The sequence below is a fragment of the Protomyctophum bolini genome (genome assembly GCF_963924005.1).
Source record: "Protomyctophum bolini genome assembly, chromosome: 18".
NCBI classification, from domain to species: Eukaryota; Metazoa; Chordata; class Actinopteri; order Myctophiformes; family Myctophidae; genus Protomyctophum; species Protomyctophum bolini.
In genome coordinates this window covers 10401305-10425130 of record NC_137879.1, presented here as the reverse complement: position 1 = coordinate 10425130, position 23826 = coordinate 10401305, and the positions used below count along the sequence as shown (strand labels likewise).

Genomic DNA, 23826 nt, shown 5'->3' with positions numbered 1-23826 from the left:
CTCACTGTGAAACCCTGTAGATTGCATATTTTCTCCCACGTGACACCATCATACGCATGTACTGTATAGTATCTAGACAAAGTGGTTAACACATTTTGGCCTGGGAACCCCTTTTGGTGTTAGCATTACGTTATGCTTTCTATTGAAAAATAGCAGATCTACAAGCTCATAGCGCGCCACCGAGTGGCGCGCTACGAGCTTGTATAGGTCTGCTATTTTCGAAAAATCGAAGAACGACTGACATAGAAACATAGCTTTTTCAGAAAAACTGTCAGGATGTAGAAGACATTTTTAGAATCTGATCTCAGGTCAGAATGGGTTAAACGCAGAAGAGGATGGGGGGGATAGGCTGACGGGCAACTCATTTGTTTGGAATGCACGTAAATTCCACACTTTTACTGTAGCTGCATGGCCACAGCTGGCCGAACGATTAATGCAGCAACAAAAACACACGAGGCCTGGCCGTTATGAAGCTCCATGTGTGAAGAGCCGGCCCTACAATAGAGAGCAGAATAAGCTTGTAAATTCCACAGGGGGAAAATACACATGAAACTCATGGTGACGGTTCAACAGCGCTGCATGCACGGAGAGAGAGAGAGAGAGAGAGAGAGAGAGAGAGAGAGAGAGAGAGAGAGAGAGAGAGAGCGCACACTGGTGGAAAAATGTTCCCACATTTTGTACAAAAAATAATATGCAATACTGCAATATAGTTTATAAAGCATAACATACATGTCCAAACTGTTTAACCCATTTAGGCCTTTATTTTTATATCTTATAAATCCTCCAGTTTTCTGAAATAAATATTTTCACGATTTTTCAAAAATAGCAGACCTACAAGCTCGTAGCGCGCCACCGAGATCTGCTATTTTTCAATAGCTAAATTACAACATAATTAAACACCAAAAGGGGTTTGCGGCCAAAAATGGGTTAACAAATAATTATAAATAAATAAACTAACTGAAACCACATTATTTCCCCTAGAAGATTGAACAATAATATTGTTATTGTTCTCCCCGTGAATCTCTTTTATAAATAAGAACCAGAAATGAGTGAATGAAAGATCATTAAATGTTTGCACGTTTGTGAAGCCTTGTTTATCCACCGTGCTCATGGACATGACGATGAATGCAGCCAAACAATTATGGTTTCCTTATGAAGAAAATAACTAACTACACTGCGTACTGTAACTAATAAATGTGCAGACGTACTTGTCACACTGTTATGTGATGCTTGTATATATGCAATTCAGAGATATTGTCACATTTTCTTTCAACTTATTTGCTGGATATTGTGTGGATTTGGTAAAGTTATTATGAGTCAATAATAGTCTGGAAAACACAACAGTTTGTCTACATTCCTTCTTATTTCCATACTTGATGACTAAATGTAACAATTCCATACTTTTCAAAATGGAACCCTGATTGTCCATGTAGTTGACGTGTATGTAGCAGAGTGGCTCACAACCTCAGCCTGATGGCCTAAAAGTCTAATATCTCCCCCGAGTCATACGTATAATATATTATATATCCCTTTGTTTGGTCTCGTGGTTAAGATGTTGGCTTTGTTGGTACGATTCCCGGGCGTTACAATGGTGCCCTGACCCGGAACGGGTAACCCCGCGGGAGGAGGTCAAAAGGGTAGCAGAGTGGCTCTCTCAGTGTTGTTTTTGACAGTACATTTTTATTTTAGTTTTAGTCATAGTCTTTTGAATAATTTTCATTTAGTTTTAGTCACACTTTAGTCACCTGAAATGTTCTAGTGTTGGTCCTGTTATGTCATACAATTTTAGTCGACTAAATCTACAGTTGAGTTAGTCGACTAAAATGTGTTTAGAACAGGCCTTGATGTCGTTGTAATGGTAGATGTGTTGTTAACCCATTCTGTGCGGGAACCCCTTTTGGTGTTTTAACTAAGCATTATGTTATACTTTAGCTATTGAAAAATATCAGATCTACAAGCTCATACGAGCTTGTAGGTCTGCTATTTTTGAAAAATCGTAAAAATGCGGCACAAATCTTTGAATATATACCGTATATATATATATTCTTTCAGAAGACTTTTCTTTTTATGTCGACGTCAGGCCTAAATACCTGTTCCATCCACAGGGTGAAGGAGCGCTGCCAGGAGGCCCATGTAGATGTGTTGCACACAGGTTTGACCTGATGAAGGCCGTTCACGGCCGAAACGTTGCGTCTTATTTATGGTGTATTGAATAAAAAGCAAACACCTTGGAGCAAACCTGTGTGCGGACTCTCCTCTCTTCACTGTATGTACCTTAGTCCAGCACCAGACAGGAACTGGATTCTGTGCGCTAGCCACCTACCTTTTTATACTTGTTAGGGGTGTTAGTGTTACCTGTTCCATCCACAGGGTGAAGGAGCGCTGCCAGGAGTCCTTCTTCTCCAGGTGCAGGTAGCTGTTGAAGAGGATCAGGTACATGTAGCGCTCCACGTACTGCAGGCTCCGCAGCAGGAGATCACGGCCCTCCTTCTCCGTCTTGCTGTTCTTCATCTGTGAGGGAGAGAGAGAGGAGGAGGATGATGATGATGATGATGATGACAGAGACTAGAGAGTCACCCAAAGCAGTGGTTTTCAACCCTTTTTCACGTCAAGGTCCGTTATCTATTCAGCTATTATTTATTCTATTCTATAATAAGGGTGCAGTTGGTTACCGACTCGCCATCATTTAGCTGTGGACCGTCCACCTGGAACCCCCCCCCCCCCCCCCCCCCAAGGATAGCAGAATACATATATATAGTACACGTATACATATACATACATATACATACAGTATGCAGAAGCTCATAGCAGCCACTGGGTCGGCACTGGCTCAGGGGTAGAGCGGCCGATCCCTGGCTCCCCCAGAGTTAGTGTCAAAGTGTCATTGAGCAAGCTTTAGACTCTGAGGGCTGTATTTTGCGTGTCTTAAGTACCAGGTCTTATTCCACTCCGAATAGCCAAATGGCATTGATCACGCCTCCAGGTACCAGACCTGGTACTTAGGACACGCAAAATACAGCCCTGAAACCCTAATTGCCTCCCTTTGTGTGTATGAATGGGTGAATGTATCTACGGTATATGCACAATCTATATGCTTTGGATAAAAGCACCATTTACTATGCATGTAACGATATATCGTATATCGATATATATTGATATTAATCCTGACGATTATCGTTGTGAATGCCGACGATATTAATCAATTTAATAATAATTTAAAAATAAAATAGGGGGGGGGGGGGGGGGCTAGTAAATTATGGTGTGTGTGTGTGATATGAAATGTGAGCTTTATTCATATTCCATCATATTCAAGTGCTTTTGGAGAGAAATGAGACCATGCAGTCACTTTCAGCAGTAGAAGCCTGCAGAGGGGCGCTGTGTGTGTGTGTGTGTGTCTGTGACTGTGCCCAGATGATGGTCGTTGATGCTCATTAATACATCAAGGAAGGCAATTATGTTTCTGCACTGTCAAATAGGTCTATGCAGTTAAATAGAAATTGTGAAAAAAGCTCGGGGGGGGGGGGGGGGAAGATAAATCATAAAAAAAGATTTTTCAGTCATTTGTTTGGAAAATAATTTTGTGTTTAATATATCGTTACACATCGTATTGTGAACCTCATATCGTGATACGTATCTTATCGTTAGTTGAGTGTAGCGTTACATGCCTATACCATTTATGAGCTCGCAGATCTGCTATTTGTTTTTGCAAAACTTTTAATGAATATATTCTAAAGCAAACAATGTTAAATGAATACTGGCAATTGGATGTGTCGACCTTTCCCCAGGATTGTCATTGTGGTATAACAACGCACAAACAAAGGGCCAAAAGCAGGCAGCACGAAGTCTTCCTAGCTGTTAAAAGGTCAGGTAGCTTGACTCTAATAAGAGGAGAGGCATCACAATCCCATCTCTGTAATTACCTTCTTTTCTCCAATTACCTCCTGCATGCAGAATGTGTACTTACTGTATGAAGAATGCTGGTCTCGGCTCGACAATTATTATTATTTAGCGTCTTTCTTTGATGCAGGACTAATAATGAAACCTTTACATCACAACATTCTTGAGGTTTGTGTGCGTTCCCTCTTTGCTAAATTAAATTCATCGCGACCCACACAATGTTCAAGGAACAAAGCCGAGAGAATAAATGGCCTACACAACCACCACAACGACAACTGAAGGGGCGTCATGTTTCTGTCCATGCAATAACAACATTTAACCATTACTAGTGTCATGTGCCATAAAACCTGATCTTTTTAAAAATGTATTTATAAACCAATGTTCACCGTCTGTGTTGTGGAATATCTGCTATTCAGAAATCTTGAAAATGTGTGCAAATGCTTTGAATATATATATTTTGTTTTGTGTATAAGTGATTTTTTTTAGCTGTTTGGGCGGGAACCCCTTTTGGTGTTAGCATTATGTTATGCTTTAGCTATTGAAAAATAGCAGACCTACAAGCTCGTAGCGCGCGCTACGAGCTTGTAGGTCTGCTATTGTTTTGAAAAATCGAAGAACCACTGACATAGAAATATAGCTTTTTCAGAAAACTGTCAGGATGTAGAAGACATTTTTAGAATCTGATCTCAGGTGAAAATGGGTTAACTCAAATCTGTGACTTCTGGGGGCCCTGATGGGGGCCCTGATGGGGGCCCTGATGGCACAACATATCCTTCAGATGGGGAGTCCACTGCGTCACGTCAGGGGGTCCTGCACATGAAGAGGTTTGAGAGCCCCTGAACTCATCAGGGGGGGGTCCATTGACATCATCATCATCATCATCATCCCAGCGTGGCTCTTTATTAGAACCACAGGGAGAACTTCATTAACGGTGCAAGACAGTACATCACCATCAAAAAATAAAAAATAAATAAAGGCTGCTAAAGGCTTTTACGCTGACTAGGCCGTTTCAGCATGGTCTGGTCTGGTCTAGTCGGTCGGTCGGTGACTCAAAGTCGTGGAACGGGGGGGGGGGCTGGGGGTTAGTTTCTTTGTGGGGGGGGGCCTCGATTTCTTTGGGGCCTTGAGGTCAGTCTGGCACCGAGTCAGAAGGAGTGTTTTCAGTGGCATGGTCTGCCATGCAGCTGTGAGGCTGTGGACAGGGAGGTTAGGGGAGGTGAAGAGGAAGACGGGGGTAATAATGGTCATGATGATGGCTCAGTGTGCCATCATCAGCGGCCAAGCACATCCGTGGGCAGATTGCCGTCTGCCTCCATGGGGAGTGTTTTAGAGCACTGCTTCTCAAACCCTCTTCATGTCAGGTCATGTCGTGCCAGGGACCTCCAGAAGCGAAGATTTTCACGCTTGAAGAGACACATTATTTTCTGAAGTCCTGGGTTCCCCACAGAGCGGTCGGTGGACAGACCTTTTCAAAGATGATCTAATCCAGTGGTTTTCAAGGTGGGGGGGGGGGGGTCGGTGGCTGAGTTATGGGGGTCCATGTGGCCTAATCCATGACAAACTGGTGGTCCTTGAAATTAAAGACAAGTTGTGAGAACCACTGCTCTATTAAACGTATGACATTTACTGTCTGAATTTACTGTGGCGGTGGTGGATGTCTGGATGATGATGATGATGAGAAGCTCTTGACGTAAAGGCTGTGTGCTGTGGATACCGTGGTGTCCTGATGACTCACTCAGCCCTTTCTCCACAAGGTCAGACCACTGTCTGCCCGTCTGCCTGTCTGTCTGTCTGCCTGCCTGTCTGTCCGTCCGTCTGCCTGCCTGCCTGCCTGCCTGCCTGCCTGTCTGCCTGCTGTGAGGAATCCTCCAAGAAGCCAGCCAATATTGAAAAAAGTTGAACTATAGGGGTCTTCGAAATTCGAAGGTTGAGAGGAGCACTGTATTATTAAAGGCAATTTCTCGGAGCTGGGAGGGAGTATAGTGAAGCGTCTAGCTGAGCACGCACGCCTCTCTCTCCCCGAGTAGGTGGGCTGGCAGCTGGAGCCATTTGAAATGTGCAACAGAGCACCATAATATGATCATTCCAGAGCTGAATGACGCAACAGACAGAGAGAGAGAGAGAGAGGGAGAGAGAGGGAGAGAGAGCAAGAGAGCAAGAGAGAGAGAGAGAGAGGGGGAGAAGGAAAGAGAAGGACAGTGGTGTAACGTAAATAAGTACATTTACTAAGTACTGTACTTAAGTACACCTTTGAGGATGTTTTACTTTACTGTAGCGTTTCCAATTTTCAGTACTTAATTTGTATACTCGATTACATCTCAGACTAAGAAAATGCTGCACAATGGCTGACAACACCAACGTCTCCGCTCCAGTAGAGCCTGTACTGCCTCCATTGCATGGTCTGGATAAGTAACCTACTGGTTGATAACATTAATATACGCTAGCCTGAGATAGGAGGAGGAGGAGGCCTCTCTACAGACCGACGTCGCAGTTTTTTGACGCACAAAGATTGTGCATTACATTCACCCATTCACACACACATTCATAGACCAATGGCGGCAGAAACCCAGCAATTCGGCTTGCGGTTACCATCCGGCCACTCTAACCCTGAACTACCGCCGACCCTCCATTTATTAACCCTTGTCTGCCACCTGGTGGCCGCAGAAGGTAGTTAATGGACGGCATGGAGACCGACATTGTAAGGTTGGCAGTAGCTCACGCTGTTTATCTATCGCCAGAAACATTAACATTTCGGGAGTGATGCGACACAAAATCACAAATCACATCCGAACCTCGGACGGATGATCAAAACCATGGAGAGCGCTCGTAGTTTCAGAGATAAGCCACCGGAAGATCCTACTTTGAATGGAGGTCTCTGCAAGCTCCCTATCCAACGTTGAAGCTGCCACCACCTACTGGCGAAAAAGTGGAACTGCAGCACGTTCATGGAGGTGGACGGACGTTCAGTGACGCCATGTGTGTAACGTGCGTCATCCCGGACCTCGTCCACTCTCTAGCTATATATCATAACTCTATGCTGGGACCCCTGCATGGCAGCCCAGTGCACGTGGCGGGGGCCAACCTTGATCCCCCTCTGCACCCTGTTCTCCCAGGGGGCTTTATCTGGGTTCTATTGCACATACCCCTCTCCCAATTCTTTGCATGAAAAACTAAAAAAAAAAAAAAAACTGCAGTGCCAAACCTGGCAGCCATCTGTGCACAGGCAACGGCTAGACTCCCAACTCCCAACTCATAACACACACACACACACACACACACACACACACACACACACACACACACACACACACACACACACGCGTTGAACAAGTAGTCTACTCAGATTTGTTTACTTATTGGTTTAAGTAATATCAACACCCACAGTGTAGAAGTGCAGTTACAGGTTATAAGGCCTGTATAGTTACTTGAGTAAAAGGATGAAAGTATGAAGTATTGAGATCAGAATATGCTTAAAGTATAGGTAAAGTACTCGTCACGCAGAATGTCCCATTTTATAAAACGTGTAAATTCTTTGAAAATCTGCAGATGTGCAGCACAAGCGTTTGCATCGTGTCGTGCGCTTGCAGATCATTTCGATATATAGCCGAAGTATAAAATAGGGCCATAATTGGTTAATGGATGTGTAATAATAACCTAAACGCAAATAGTAACGAAAGCGGTCAAATAATCGCAGTGGAGAAAAAAAAGTTCTATATTTACATAGTGGAGTAGAAGCCGTGTAGAGCATTGAAAAATGGAAATAGGTACATCAAAACTGGAACCCCTTTTGGTGTTTTAAACATTATGTTATAATAATTATGCTATTGAAAAATAGCAGATCTACAAGCTTGTAGCGCGCCACCGAGTGGCGCACCACGAGCTTGTAGGTCTGCTATTTTTTTTTAATCGTGACATTTAGTATTTAGAAGATTTTTTTTTTAATTTCGAGGTCAGGCCAAAATGGATTAGGTGAAGTTGGTGACTAAATAACCCATTCTGACCTGACTTTTGGTGTTAGCATCATGTTATGCTTTAGCTATTGAAAAATAGCAGATCTACAAGCTCATATCGCGCCACCGAGTGGCGCGATACGAGCTTGTAGGTCTGCTATTTTTGAAAAATCGAAGAACGACTGACATTTTTAGAATCTGATCTCAGGTCAGAATGGGTTAATCAGACCAGTGTGTGTCCAGTGGAAACCTGGTATGAATCTGATCTCAGGTCAGAATGGGATAAATGTACTTTTTCCGGCGGTGCAGACGCACGCCTTCACGCACTCTTGATCTGACGTCAAGAGTGCAGGTTTCACACCTCCCACTAAACAACAACACATGACGGGCTCAATCACAACAGGAACGAACGCCCGTTAAAACTAATGATTCCTCTTGATGTCGTCTCCAACACCCAGAGCCCCATTTATATCCACAAACACACATTTTTAAGTGAAGCTTAACCCATTTAGACCCGAGGAGGATTTGACAAATGTCTTCTAAATCCTAAACGTTTTCTGAAGATGTTTCTATATATGTCAGTGGCGCTCAAACTTTTTCATGTCAAGCACCCCCAGAATTATATGTAATTGTCCTCCGGACCCCAAGACATGTTGTTTCAGGGACCCCCCCAGAAGCAAAGATTTGAGTTAAAAGTGTTGAAAAATTGGCTAAATTGTCATGTTTCACTTTAAAAAAAAAACATTTGGTAATTTTATCGTCTGCTCAGGCTAATAGTCTAGTAGCCAGAATGTGAACCCGGACATGTTAAGTACACCAACGTTTTATGTTAGAAATATATTTAGTATGGGTCCCCAACATAATTATATAATCCGGCAGTTTCTACATGCTGGGGAGTATGGGGACCCATACTCAACATTTCTAACATGGTGTACTCAACATGTCCGGGTTCACAACGGTGCTCTATGGGCTAGCAACTATAGACTATAATGTGAACACCCCAGGCAGTTTTTAACTATAGACTATAATGTGAACACCCCGGGCAGTTTTTAACTATAGACTATAATGTGAACACCCCGGGCAGTTTTAACTATAGACTATAATGTGAACACCCCGGGCAGTTTTTACTATAGACTATAAAGTGAACACCCCGGGCAGTTTTTAAGTTGCTTGATTCAGTAAGTAGATATTTTATGTTTTATGCTGCCACGCCCCCTTCCTACACAAACCCATTATAACTTCAAACTCCATTGTAACCATGATCGATTCATCGAAAACACCCAACCTTTTTTCTGTTGACTGATATTGTCCTTCTAATACTTGAGGGGGCTGTTTTTCCATTTACTGAACCTCCTCCTCGCTCACCACATCAAAATGAATTATTAAAAATGAAGGAAAACAGTAAATGAAAAACCACTGCCCCCTCACGTATTAGAAGGACAAGTCAGGGATGTTCACATAAGACTGAGTAGACGATAAAATGACCAAAGGTTTTGTTGAAAGTGAAAGTGTCCAGAAACCATTTCATTAAAACTAGGGGCAATGCATGTCCAGAAACCATGCAAGTCCTTCCATTGGCTATGCGGCACAAACGTTACGTGAACCAGTTACAGGGGGTCTCCAGCAGAATTAGCTAACGTAGCAAACATAATGATAATTTTAAACCACTTCATCCATTTATATGTTAAAAAAAAAAATAGCAGATCTATACAATCTCAAACGTTTTCAGATGTGAGGAGAAGAAGAACCACTACTGCTATTATAGACGGCTTGCCTCCAAGAGATGTTTTCCAAGCGAAAATTGAGAAGAAGAAGAAAAAAGAAAGATCCATTTCAATTGACTTCATCCTCCGATGTGCTCGACAAGAGGCAAAGAAACCACAGTCTCTGGAGCATGCTATCAAACCCATCTGTGCTTTATGTAACCATTTGAAAAATGGCCTCTGCAACAACAACTGAGGAAACAAAATCTAAACAGCTCGCTTATTCTATTAATAAAAAACAGAATATGCACCAGGTAGATGCCTACATGCGTGTGTGTGTGTGTGTGTGTGTGTGTGTGTGTGTAATGTATGTGTGTGCGTGCGTGCATGTGTGCGTGCGTGAAGTGCGTGTGTTTGGAGGAGCCTCACGTGCACTCGTAGAAAGTTCCCTCTGAAAAAAACAATGTTGAGGAGGATGTGGAGAATTCTTTCCATTCCATGAGATTGTGTGTGTGTGTGTGTGTGTGTGTGTGTGTGTGTGTGTGTGTGTGTGTGTGTGTGTGTGTGTGCGTGAGTGTGAGAGAGAGAGAGAGAGAGAGAGAGAGAGAGAGAGAGAGAGGGAGATGGGTTTGGGCGCTCTAGGTATGAGAGGATTGCATAATTCTGCGTCTGTGTCTGCTCCCTATCCAGTGGTTCTCAAACCATTTCATGTGAAACTCAAGGACCCCCAAAATGATAGTGCATTTGGCCACGGTGGACCCTCCCTCTTCCACAATCTGAAAAAAGCTTTTGCGCCAGGGACCCCCAGAAGAGAAAAAATATATATAATAATATTAATAATCTTGAAATTTGCCGATCGGCTATTTTCAGCGAAAGCTTTCCTCACAATAACAGAAAACGGAAAGTACACAAGCACAGAGCCCTGAGCGACTCCACTCAGCCATATGAAGGGTAACCGATTTGTTGCTTTTCAAAATATTACAAAGAGAAAACGCGCTTCACGGGTTAATGGTAAAAAAGTTTCATATAGTTTCATATGGTTTTCGCTGAGATATGAACGGACAGTTGCAGGCATGTTTGTGAATATCAGTAGCTGACAGGAGGTGTTCACTTGAAGCCAGTGTTGTTTTTGGCAGCACATTTTTTTATTTTAGTTTAGTTAATTTAGTTTTTGTTATAGTCTCATGAATAGTTTTCATTTAGCTTTAGTCATAAGTCTCTTGAATAGTTTGAATTGAGTTTAGGCTGTCTATATAACTCAGTCTGACCAGAGGCAGGGATAGACCAAAAGTGTGCACAATTCCATGCTGTGTTGATGTGGCACCATTGGGAGAGATAACGTTGCTCAAAATACTGTACATTCTTTAATTGTGTAGACTTCTTATGAATACAATAATTCAAGTCTTGAGAGCGTAAAATGAAACCATTTATCATTTAGCTGGGGACCACGTGGAACCCCCTCAAGGACCACTGTTTTGTTTTGTTTGGAAATGAATGCCCTACTACTTGATCACACCTACAGCGTCACACAAACACATCAAAAGTACTACTTTGGCTTAGTCTGGTTTTCAGTGCATAGACCGCGCCCACTCCACTGAGTGAACTGAAAACTTTGAATGTGAATCCTGAAAAAGAAAGGTTAAAAAACGGTTTTGGAGTGGACATGAGACTTTTTTTATATATATATATATATATATATATATATATATATATATATATATATATATATACACACACACATCAGTGTTGATTTTGACAGCTAATTTTGATTTTAGTTTTAGTCATAGTCTTTGGAATAGTTTTCATTTAGTTTGAGTCACATTTTAGTCACCTGAAATGTTTTAGTGTTAGTCTAGTTTTAGTCGATTAAATGTCATGAGATTTTAGTCGACTAAATCCAGTTGATTTAGTCGACTAAAATGTATTTTGTCGGTGCCTGCACTTGCTGAAAAGAGCCGATCCACAAGCTCACAACGTGACCTTGTAGCATGCAACCAAGTGTAAAATGACTTATACTGGATCTCTTGTCCACTAGTCCCTTCCTAACATTTTAGTCTAGTTTTTATTTGTTGATGAAAGTGTCAATACATTTAGTCTTAGTTTTAGTCATCATGGCTGAGTTTTCATTTAGTTTCCATTTAGCTTAGCTTTAGTCGACGAAAAATGTTTTGTCATAGTATTAGTCGACGAAATCAACACTGGCACACGTTGCGTATACAGAATGGAAAAAAGGGGATAAGAGATGGCGAAGGAGCACGCCCTTTATCGCTTCACAAACACAGGAGAGCCGGGGGGGGGGGGGGGGGTGGGGGGTGGGATTATACATTTTCAATACACTATACATATTATAGATGAATAGAATCTCCAAGTGTTGACATTTTGCTTATCTGACCGAGTGACGCATGCACAAAGCCTGCCTGTGTGCTGCAACAACACACTGTGTTGATGCATGGTTCGTACTGCATTAAATCCTTACAGGATTAAAGAAATGCTCTCGAGCGAAAGAAAGGCTAAAAGGTGCCGGAATGACTTTGTGTCTCGTAAATGGATACAGTCAAAGTCTTTATCCCATCCTTCTCCCCGCCGTCTGGCGCTGTGTGGGGGGTTGTTAGGCAACAGCTGCGGAGAATGATTCATACAAATTGTTCTGTTTTAAAGGGATATTTCACGTTCGAAAAGATAAACATTAAATATATTGATGTCGATTGACGTTTTCAAAAACAGCAGATCTACACTTTGTGCCACGCTATGTAGATCTGCTATTTGGAAAGATTGGAAATGTGTACAAATCTTTGAATATATAATTCATATATTTTTAAGCGAACATTTTGAACTCAAATCTTTGCTTCTGGGGAGGTCCCTGGAACAAAACGTTTTTGAGATGGGGGTCGGTGGCCAAACACATAATTGTGAGGGTCTTGACATGAAGAAGTTTGAGAACCAACGACATACTATAGAAACATGTTTGTATATTATGTTTAGTGTCTATTGTAATCCAAAAAACACTCCCTCTGCCAACCTGGGGAGAGCAACGGACCGCCATCATGCTTCCTTCAGTACACTCTCGAGGTGAGCGATGCGGTTTAGAGACTTGACTTGTATATCGTCTCTGTCGGGTGGAAACCTCATATGTCCAAAACCTTTCAGGATTTCAAATTCAAAAGCAGCAAAAGTAGCAGATCTACAAGCTCGAAATGTGTCCCTTTGTGCCGCATTTCTGGGGGTCAGTGCCCAGGCAGGGGAGCTCTCGGCCGGGCAGAGAACCCAGGAGGAGGCCCCTGGTCCCTGCCTGGCTGTCAGTGTCTGTGCCTGGGGGCCTTCATACAGAGGTCCTTGACCAGAAAGGGGCGCTCTCCACCAGGCTGGGGCCCAGGGGGAGGCCCCTGGTCCATGCCTGGCTGTTCCAGCTCGAATGTCTCTCCCCCCCCCCCCAAATCTAGCTAGAGTATCCATCCATCCATCCATCCGTCCGTCCATCCATCATGGAATGGTTATCTGAAGGTCTAGTGGTTCAGCACAGAGCTCCAGACTTCCCTATCCCAGACTTCCCTATCCCAGACTTCCCTATCCCAGACTTCCCTATCCCAGACTACATCAGCCACTTGAATCCTGGGGGATCCCGAGGCGTTCCTGGAAGGCTAGCCAGCGTGGAGATATAATCCCCCTCCATCTGGTCCCTAGTGGTCTGCCCCGGGGGCCTCCCCCCCCCACCCCCATGCATGTGGGACGTGCCCAGAAGACCTCCCCTGGGCCTATAGGGAGACGCACAGGAGGAATCCGTACTAGATGCCCCGAAACAACCGTAACTGGCTCTTTCCCACGTATAGGTCGAGTACAGGTCGATACAACAGAACCAGTGGTTCCAGGGGGTCCCCAGTTAGTGATGGAGTTATAACCAAATTGACCCTTATAGATCTTGAACTCTTGAGAGCGTAACCAAAACCAAACCGAATGGATTCGTGCGGGTCCATTTGGTTTCATTTTACGCTCTCAAGAGTTAAATTATTGTTAAACATCTGCGTTACCTAATTTACAAGAAGTCTACACAATCAGACAGTAGAAGAAGTGTTCGCCTGTTGTCTCTCCTATGGTACCACATCAATACAGCATGCAGGAATTGTGGACAAAATCTTATCCAACGACTCTATCCCACTAAATAGTCTTTAGTTTTGTGTCTGAGAGGTTAAATGTCAAAAGATGGTGCATGGTCCCTATAGTTCCAATACAGAATAAATAATGGTCCTGGATATGAAAAGGGTTGGAAACCTCTGATTTAGGCAATGCAACCCCAGTTAGGATCAGATGGAATACAACAAGTCAGCAGACGAGATCTAGGTTCTATGCCTTGTATCTCCATCATATTTCAACTATTGTTTTTAGTTTTTTCTTTTTGCCGAAGTGAAAATAGACGATCTACAAGCTCTGTTTTCGTTACCTTTTTGAAAGGATCTGAATGTGAGAGTGCTCACTTGTGTCTGTGGGTTTTATAAAAATGCAGAACAAACTAGAAATTATTGTTCCTGAAGAAATGTTGGTTCGCCGCAAGCCCAAAAATTGTAGAATAAAGAGTACAAGGTACATGCAGTGAAGGTCCCAGCAGTGCACTCATTGACTTTGTGTGCATTAGACCGGAGCCCGGCTGTAGAGCACCGAGTGGGTAACGGTGGAAGTTGGAGATCCATGTCCAATACCCGTTGTACCCGTGTCAGAGTACATGCACCCATCTGTCTGTGTCCCTTTGAAATGTTTCTTTTTGTTTATTTTAGATATGTTATGGAGGGTTGGACAGTAGGCTGGTAGGAAAAAAGGAGAGAGATGGGGGGGGGGGGGGAGACATGCAGTAAAGGCCGTCGGGATCGGGAGTCGAACCCGCGGCACACTGCCAGACTGGATTGCCAGCCAAGGTGCCTGGACCACTGAGCCATGGCCCAGGCATCTGTGTCCCTTTTATGCCCATATACTGTATGGGCATTTCTGGATCTGTCTCTCTGTGTCCCTTTATTCCTATATATGGATTCTGTGTACAGATACACTAGGGGGTGCTTTTCTTTTGTACAGTGTACACTGTACAGTATGTGGACCATGGTGACATTGATCAATTATTGATAAAAAGATTCCAATATATTATTATATATTAAATCTATAAATCTCAAACTATTAAGGCAACCGGCCGGTTCCACGCGCTGCACAAGGTGCCCTTTTGGGCACCTGCCCCTCTAAATGTCTGTGCATGCCACTGCTTAGTATCAATTGAAAATAGCAGATCTACAAGCTCACATTGTGAGCTTGTAGATCTGCTATGTTCAAATGGCTGAAATGTATATTGGGTTGAAGTTTGTGAAATGTAGCATGCTTGGAACTGGAGTTATGGCAGTTTGAAGGCCAGCCAATAGGAACCTACCAATAGGAAACATACTTCATAGAGCCATTGCTGTAAGTAAACAGAATAGCTTCACTTCATACCTTAAATATCTGTGTTTCTTTTCCCTCCCTCTTCTAGTCTTATTAAATTCCTGATGAAAGATTAACAAGAAGTGGCCCACTTGAATTAGTGAGCGTTAAATCTATTTGGCTGTAAAATTGCTAATCTAATTTAAACCTATTTGAATTTTATTAGGTGTGATTAAGGACCTGTACTCTTCGTTATAGTTCATCCAAACCAAACCTCTGCTTTCCATTGAGGGCAGTTCGTTACGATGGTGGAAAGTTACTAAAGGCCTGTTCATACTCCACTGTTAGGTGATAAGGTGACGGTGGTTAGTGAAAACAGAGCGATGTGTTGGGGTGAGTCGCTGGCTTGGAAACTTTATTTATTACTTTGCAGATTTCGATTATTGTTACAAAAGATACATAAACTACTTCAGCGCTATATGTAATCAAGCATCTCGTTTGGAATATAAACGCAGCTAGAGAGACATAAGATGTGACATCAAAACCTCCGGCGCTGTCCGCTACCACCACCATATACAGCGGTCGATTTTACTTGAAAAACCCACCGTTTCCCTTCCCCAAACATCAGGAAGTGAAAATCGGCTATAGCTAAAGTGAGCATTAAATAATTCAACGTCTTCAGAAGCATTAATATTGTAACAATTAGCGACGATTTAGTATCGAGCCCTGAACATCGTCGCGTTGTTCAATCCGCCTCAATCTGAGCCTCATTCCGAGAAAAACGGCTCTAAAGATCGCCTACATCTTGCTACAGGCAAAATGCAGTGAGCAGAGTGTTGCCTAGAGACGCGGAGCGCTGCTTTATGGTAAAAAATTGCGAGACGATTATGAATTATTAAAAAGCCTAAAAACGCATTAAAACCATTATGGGCGGAAACCCCTTTTTGTAACTATACCCTATTCCAAACTCAACTCAAAACCCACCTGTTTAGCCTGTCATATGGCTGACATTTTGTTGTCTTCTGCTGCAAGCTGTGCCTTAGTTTTGTTTTGTTTTTAACTGTGTTTTGTATGGCGACCTTGATTGCTCTGAACGGCGCCTTATAATAAAATGTATTATTATTATTATTATTATTACCTTTCAAGACGGGAACCCATTTTGGTACAGTGTATACGTGAGTATATATAGCAACATAATTATTTTTCTAATTTTTGGATAAATATTTTTCAGAAAACTTAGATCAGGATTCAGAAGGCGTTTTTAGAAACCGTCTCAAATGGGAGTTCAACAAAAACACGTAAAAAGCGTTCCTGGCGGTGGATGAGTTTTAAGTAAATGTACTTAGTTACTTTCAACCACTGGTACTTTTAACAGCTGAATAGAGGGAGCCAAACATTGGGAAGGGGGGGTGCGTGGCGCGACCCCTTTCCCTTCCCCTTTCCCTCTGAACTAATAAAGCTCAGGGCTGGACCGACAGAGACGTGCGCACTGTGAAGAGGTCTGTCTGCTCTGACATATGGTGCCAATTACTGGAGGTTGTGGAGGTAAAAAGGCCAATCCAAGTAGCTCCGTATTGGCCCTTCCCACCCAGCCAGCCTCAGCAACAACAAGCAGCCATTCATTCATTCATTCATCGGACGACGTACGCAGCAGCAAAATATAAATATATACCTCCCACCTGTGGCGGAGAAAAGTACTAAAAAAACGTTATACTAAAGTAGAAGTAGCAATACTGCAATGCAGAACTACTACCGTTACAAGTAAAAGTCAGAAATTCGTTCCGAAAAAGTACAATATTTGCCTCTGAGATCTAGTGGAGTAGAAGTATAAGAAATTGGAAATACTCAAGTTAAGTACAAATACCTCAAAAGGTAAATGTACTCAGTTACTTTCCACCATTCCCCCCCCCCCCCCCCCTGCTTGCGCAAAGAGGCAAGCCAGACCTATGGCTCCTGTACTCCGGTGTGTGGAGAGGAGTCTGGTGGTGACGGCTTCAGAAGTGAAGAGGAGACGATACCGATACTGGGATCGCTTACTTGGGCTGACAACACCGCCCTCAGGTACTCGTACTTGGTACTCGGAACCGGCCCCCGATACTTTGACCAGTACCAAAACATTCAATTGACAATAGTTAGAACTAAATGTTTTAGTGCTAATAAGAAAAATAAATAACATTTTGGAATTTGATATTTTCAAAAATCGTTTCAGGCTATTAGTATTGTGGCAATTGAACATAGTATCATTACAAGTAAAGTACATGGCATGACAATTAAATTAAATTGGGAAAAAAAGGGGGTAAAATAAGTGGTTACTAAATAAGGGTCTGATTTTTATTTCTCCAGCCCGTTGTAAAATCATTACTTCCACGTGAAACTACTAACAGAACTAATACTGTAAAGGCCTATTCATACTTCAGTTATAGGTGATAAGTCGACCACCGAAAACTACAACATGACGTCACGCCGCGCTGGTGAGTGCTCACCCCTTAGATTATGTAGTACATCATGTACTATGTGTACCATAATCTCATTTCCATTTCCAGCCATTCAAAAATAAATAATTTGGGGACCCCCCCCCCAAAATAATTTGGCGACCCCGCGAGAACCCCTTTCCTACTTGATCACACTACACTGCAGCGTCACATAAAAAGCGTCAAAAGTAGCAGATCCACAAGCTCGAAACACATCTGCGACTTTTGCCGTTTTTGAATTTGAATCCTGTATTAACAGTTTTGAACATAATGAGGTTTCCACCCGACAAAGACGATAATATAGGCCTACTTTGTGGATGGGCGTCCGTCAAGGGGTCTATCTATACCTGAGACCCCCTCGCCTTCCAAATCGCTTTCATTTTTCCCGAAAATAGCCGGTCTGGAGTTGTGATGTGTTGTGGACCTGTAGATCGCGCCCACCTGATTTCACAGAGATCTTATAACATTTGAGACCTGCGACATATATTATGAGCTTTATTTGTGTTTGTTATTCTGAGGGTTAGTCAAAGCTTAAAGACCAAATTAAATGGCTTTTCGCGACCGCAACGTGACGCATTTCCTATTGAAACAGAGGCTGGGTGTGTCTCGGCCAATGAACCCAATACACACACACACATATATATACACAGTGTATGTGTGTGTGTATATATATATATATATATAAATATATGTGTGTGTGTGTGTGTGTGTGTGTGTGTGTGTGTGTGTGTGTGTGTGTGTGTGTGTGTGTGTGTGTGTGTGTGTGTGTGTGTGTGTGCTTGTGCGTGTGTGTGCACAACAGTGACCTGGTGGTGTGTTAGGCTGCACAACAGTGACACTATGTCCATCTCTCTACCTAGCGAAAATGCATGAGACGTTGAAAAGGGCAGGTTACACGCTCTGCTGCACACAGTGAGTGCCATGCTTTTGAATGTCCCAATGTCAATGTCCCAATTTATCTAATTACTGGAAGAATGTAGCGGTCGTAGCGTTTTGTGTGAGAAGAAAAGGTCCCTTCACCTGAGAGATGACTCAATTATAACTAATAATACACTAGGTGACGGTGTACAGTACATTTGGAACCTACAGAAGCAGGAGCCGTCGTGTCAGGAGCCAAATGGAACCGTTTCCCCGGGAGGCCACACTAGTGAAAATAGCAGATCTGCGAAGCCAGTTAACCTTTTCCCTGCAAATAAATGTAGTCTGCGTTATTTGTCTGGAAGCGACGCTGCCAAAATACGTAGCTACGTTTATTCAGTTGTATAAATATGTTTGATTCGATGTAGTGGAAAGACATTAGTTTCGGGTGGCTATCTGTTGTTGGCTTAAGCCTTAGACCATGGACTGTGCCATCTTCATTAGTGCACGCGCACGCACTTTCAGTCGCTTTAGTCTCCAAATCTCCCTCCCAGGCGGCATTTCTGGTCAAAACAGCACTTATTGCACGGAGCCTAGCGGTTGCCGTAATGGCACCGGCCAGTGCTTCTCATCGTCCAGGCAAACAATAACATCTGGTCGAGACAACACACACACCATTAAGCCGATGCAATGAATTGCATTTTTATAATAATGAATTGCATTTTTATAATAATGAATTGCATTTTTATAGCGCTTTTCCAAGTGCTCAAAGCGCTTTACAATGGTTCATTTATTCATACATTTGGAGGTGAAGCGGCAAACAGTCGACGCCAGCGTCCTCACTTCCCACATTCACACACAAATGGTGGCAAGCTCACACCAACCGACTCATTGGAGGCAATGTAGGGTTCAGTGTCTTGCCCAAGGACACTTCGACATGTGGACAGTAGGAGCCGGGATTCGAACCGCCGACCCAGGGATCATTGGACGACCTGCTCTACCTCCTGAGCCACAGCTGCCCAGTCACGGTGTTTTGGATCTTCAAAATAAGGGTTGAATGGCGCGATATCATGGCATGTTATTAATTAATCCTGGCGGGGAAACGGTTAAAGGGACACTTTTTGCAAAAAATATATGTTAATGGCGTTTAGAAGATTTAGAACACTTTCCATTTTAGATTAGATAGATTTTAGCAGTGAGCCCAGTGTCTCTGATGTCATCGACACTGGGCTCACTTCCTTCCTGGACTACAATTCCCATAATGCTTTGGTGCACTGCTCCTCCTTGTGGATAGGGGGTGGGCTGTCTTACTGAGACAGCATGTAGTCCAGGAAGTAAGTCAGAGGAAGTTGCGGGATTTTGGCACAAGTAACGCTCAAGGAAATTACATTGACGCTTTACAAATCAGTTTACATTCTCCGTGAATGAAACAAGTATCCGGGGGAAATAAAAGGATGTTCCGCCCCCCCCACCAATACCATCTCTGCCTCAGGTTGTGACCAGGCTTTTCTCTTCGCAGATGACTGAGTAAGGCTGGGACCGCGGCTACCATGTGGTCGATTGCATAAGCTCTAGGCCGGCCAGACAACCAAAGAGAAGCAGCAGTAGCTCATCCTTAATGATCCTATTGTTCTCACTCCGCATAAAAATGTCAGAAACGGAATAAAGCAGCTTCCATCCAGCACCTGGCTCACACACACACACACACGTGCAAACGCACACGGGGGCGAGTCAGATCCATCTCCAGAGATGTCTGCAAATGAGACAGAGATGCAATAATACAGTGGTGGTTCTCAAGGAGGGTCCTCAAGAGTCACAGTACAGATCAGTAAGGGTCCATTTGGTTCCATTTGTACACCCTCAAGAGTTACAGTGCAGACCAGTAAGGGTCCACTTGGTTCCATTTGTACACTCTCCAGCCATCTATCCAGCCAGCCCGCCGGTAGCTGCAGTAATCAAAGTTATATATCATCTGGCCTCAAGCTGCATGCCTGATCTTTATGGATCACAGTGGTGCCCAGCGCAGCCTTTTTAAAAGGAACACAGGGGCCAATGCAGCAGCAGCAGCAGCAGCAGCAGCAGCCAGCCAGCCAGCCAGCCAGCCAGCCAGCCAGCCAGCCAGGCAGGCAGGAGAGAGAGAGGAGATGGAGACGCCTTCCTCTACGTTAATGGCTTTTACAGATTCCAAACCCTCTGTCTCTCTTTTTCCAGTCACTGTAGTGTGCTGATGAAATCATGAAAAGTCAGGAGGTGGGGGGGGGCTGGGGAGACCAGCTGTGTCAATCCAGGCATGCGCACACACACACACACACACACACACACACACACACACACGCGCGCGCGCACACACACACACACACACACACACACACACACACACACACACACACGCTGTCAACTAATATTTCTATCATGTCATTGCTGAAGAATGAATGGGGGGGTGGGTGCAGCCTGCGGTTGAGACTCAGATTGCACATGCTTTGTCAGTGATACCAAATGAAACCCCATCTCTTACATAATGTAATGATGCAGAGCCCCCCCCCCCCCCCCCCCCCCCTTCCCCCCCCACGGACCCCCGCAAGGATCCACTAAAGCACATTTACGGTAAGAGTCTAAAAAAAAAAAGGCCTGTGAGCGCCCCCTAGAGGCCGCATTTCCCCCAACACGCTCTCTATTATTTCAGTCAGATAACTCACGAATAGACTGAACACATATTTATTATAGAATGAGAATACGAGTGTGCATATACGTACACGTAATACTTTATCTTGGCGTTCGGCTCTGCTACATTTTCTCCCTGCTCGGCACAATTATACAGCCATCATTAAACATTAAGATGGATATAAAATAACAACCCACCGGTGGTGCTGGGGTGGCAGTGGGAGCAAACAGCGCATGACAACAACCAGGAACGCATAATAGATAAATGTCAAAATGATTAGACTTGTTTTGGGGCTTGGGACAGCAGACTAGAAGTGGGGAGAGAGGGAGATGGGGAGTGACACCCCGTAACGGTCGTGGGGATTCGATCCCACAACACGCCGCCAGGCAGCCTGTAGCTGCCCGGACTGATACGCCTGGGCCCAAAAGGGCATTTCTGTTCAGTTCTGGTAGTAGTAAAGCTATACATAGAACGCTGTGGCAAAAGAGTAACACTCAAAACAAAAGGAGATGTTTTTGTTTGTTTCTTATAGCGAAGACCACAGCTAAGCCGTGGGGCTAGCAGGGAGTCAGGGACATGCTTAAGTCCCAGCATCCATATTGTGTGGTGGAAAGCTTTCGTGGGGGAAAATAGCAGGTCGGCAAAGCTCACAACTGTCGACTTGCTATTTTCCCCAAGAAAGCTTTTCACCCAAAGCAGAAAATACACTAGTGTAGAGCCCTGTGGGACTCTGCTCAACCATATGGGGTTTAAACACTCAAGCATGGCCTTTTTTTAAATTTTATATGTTGCTCTTTCTGGTCTCCGGGGCTCTGGGGAAATGATAGGTTTAGAGCGTGTGTGCGTGCGTGCGTCTGTGTGTGTTCACTCCGGTGAAGGGCCTCTACATCTCTGGTAAGTCCTACAGCAGGGGTCCTCAACTAGAAATGCTGAAGGGCCACAAATATGTTTTGAATAAGAGACTGGTCCAGTCTCTGTGGGGCCACGTGGGCCCCACAGGGTGGTGCTGGCTCCCTCGCCCCCCACCCACCCCTTGAAACAACTATGCCTGTTTAGTACAGTCAAACCAAGCTATACAAACTGGGTCTCTTCCTGACCAAACAACCAATACTGGGGTGGCAGAGTATGAAAATATATTTTTTCACTTTGACAAATATTCAATTCATTATTCACACCTCCAAAAATCAAATTTTGTTCATTCAACTGAAATGTGTGAATGTGTAATTGCTAGTGAGCCAGTCGGCGCAACATTGTCATCATGACATACACACACGCACTCCACATTCAGAGCGCTAATTGCGTTTCTTGGCATTGATCGAATACAACAGAGAATTCAACTCACGGTTGCGGTGACTTATTTTCTTCTCTTCGCCTTTATTTTATATTTTTTATGGAGGGACAGACAGTAGGCTGACAGAGAGATGGGGAGAGAGATGGGGGGGGGGGGGGGTGACATGCAGTAAAGGCCGTGTCGGGATCGGGAGTCGAACCCGCGGCACACTGCACGACGCATCTCAGCGTGATGCGTTGTGAGCTTGCATAAAACTGGAGCCAGCATAAAACTGGATCTCTAAACCTAACCTTAACCCTCTCCCAACCCTTAATTAACGCACCCCTCACCAACCTTAATCCGGTCGTTTTAACGCACCCCTCACCAACCTTAATCCGGTCTTTTTAACGCACCCCTCACCAACCTTAATCCGGTCGTTTTAACACACCCCTCACCAACCTTATGTCTAACCAATGCTATGTCTAACCAAAGGATGCCTCCCCTCTGGGTGGGTGCGTGTGTGTGTGTGTGTGTGTGTGTGTGTGTGTGTGTGTGTGTGTGTGTGTGTGTGTGTGCGTGCGTGTGTGTGTGTGTGAGGGGGGGAGGCAGGAAAATGGCAAGTGCGCAATGAGGTCCAAAGTAGCATCCAGGGGCCATGGATGGGGTGGGACGACGAGGGAGGTCAAGCCCAGGGGCCAGGCGAGGGTCAGGCCCAGGGGCCAGGCGAGGGTCAGGCCCAGGGGCCAGGCGAGGGTCAGGCCCAGGGGCCAGGCGAGGGTCAGGCCCAGGGGCCAGGCGAGGGTCAAGCCCAGGGGCCAGGCGAGGGTCAGGCCCAGGGGCCAGGCGAGGGTCAAGCCCAGGGGCCAGGCGAGGGTCAGGCCCAGGGGCCAGACGAGGGTCAGGCCCAGGGGCCAGGCGAGGGTCAGGCCCAGGGGCCAGGCGAGGGTCAGGCCCAGGGGCCAGACGAGGGTCAGGCGAGGGTCAGGCCCAGGGGCCAGGCGAGGGTCAGGCCCAGGGGCCAGTGAGGGCAGCTCAGCTATTCGGGAGGCAAACGTAGCGATAGTCAGTGGTTTTCAACCAGTGGTCCTTGAGGGGGTTCCAGGTGGTCCCCAGCTAAATGATGGAGAGTTGGTAACCAAATGGACCATCATTAGATTAGATTAATAGATCTTTAACTGTGTAAAATGAAATGGACCGGTCCATTTGGTTTCATTTTACACGCGTCCCTCACTACACACAGGTCTGATTTTTTTTACTTGAGTAAGTATCAATACTGCAATGTAAGGAATACTTTGGTACGAGTGAAAGTCCTGAATTCAAAATTAGTAAAAGTACAAAAGCGTTGATATCAAAATGTACTCAGGGCAAGACAGCTTTTTTGATTTATTTTACTGGTTGTTCTGCATTTAAGTTCCTTTGTAATTTATCCTGATTTATAATGTTGTGTTGACGTATTGTTCTGACTGTATTTGTGAATTGTAACCTCGGCTACATTGAAAATGAGGGCTTGCCCTCAACTGTATTTCCGAGTATAAATAAAGGTGATGATGATGAATGACTCTTTATGCAGAATGTATATGAAAATCTTTTGAAAATAGCGGCTCACAATCGTGAGAAATCATTG

At 44.3% G+C, this 23826-nt stretch overlaps 1 protein-coding gene across 7 annotated transcripts in view; it reads right to left on the bottom strand.

The window, feature by feature from the left end:
* The window catches only part of pald1a (phosphatase domain containing paladin 1a), a 110947-nt gene that overhangs the window by 17569 nt on the left and 69552 nt on the right, over positions 1–23826 (bottom strand). For all 7 annotated transcript variants that reach the window (XM_080789617.1, XM_080789615.1, XM_080789619.1 and 4 more), the window contains one exon: positions 2356–2511. In XM_080789617.1, coding sequence (XP_080645743.1) covers positions 2356–2511 — 156 coding nt within the window. The remainder of the gene's footprint in view (positions 1–2355; positions 2512–23826) is intronic.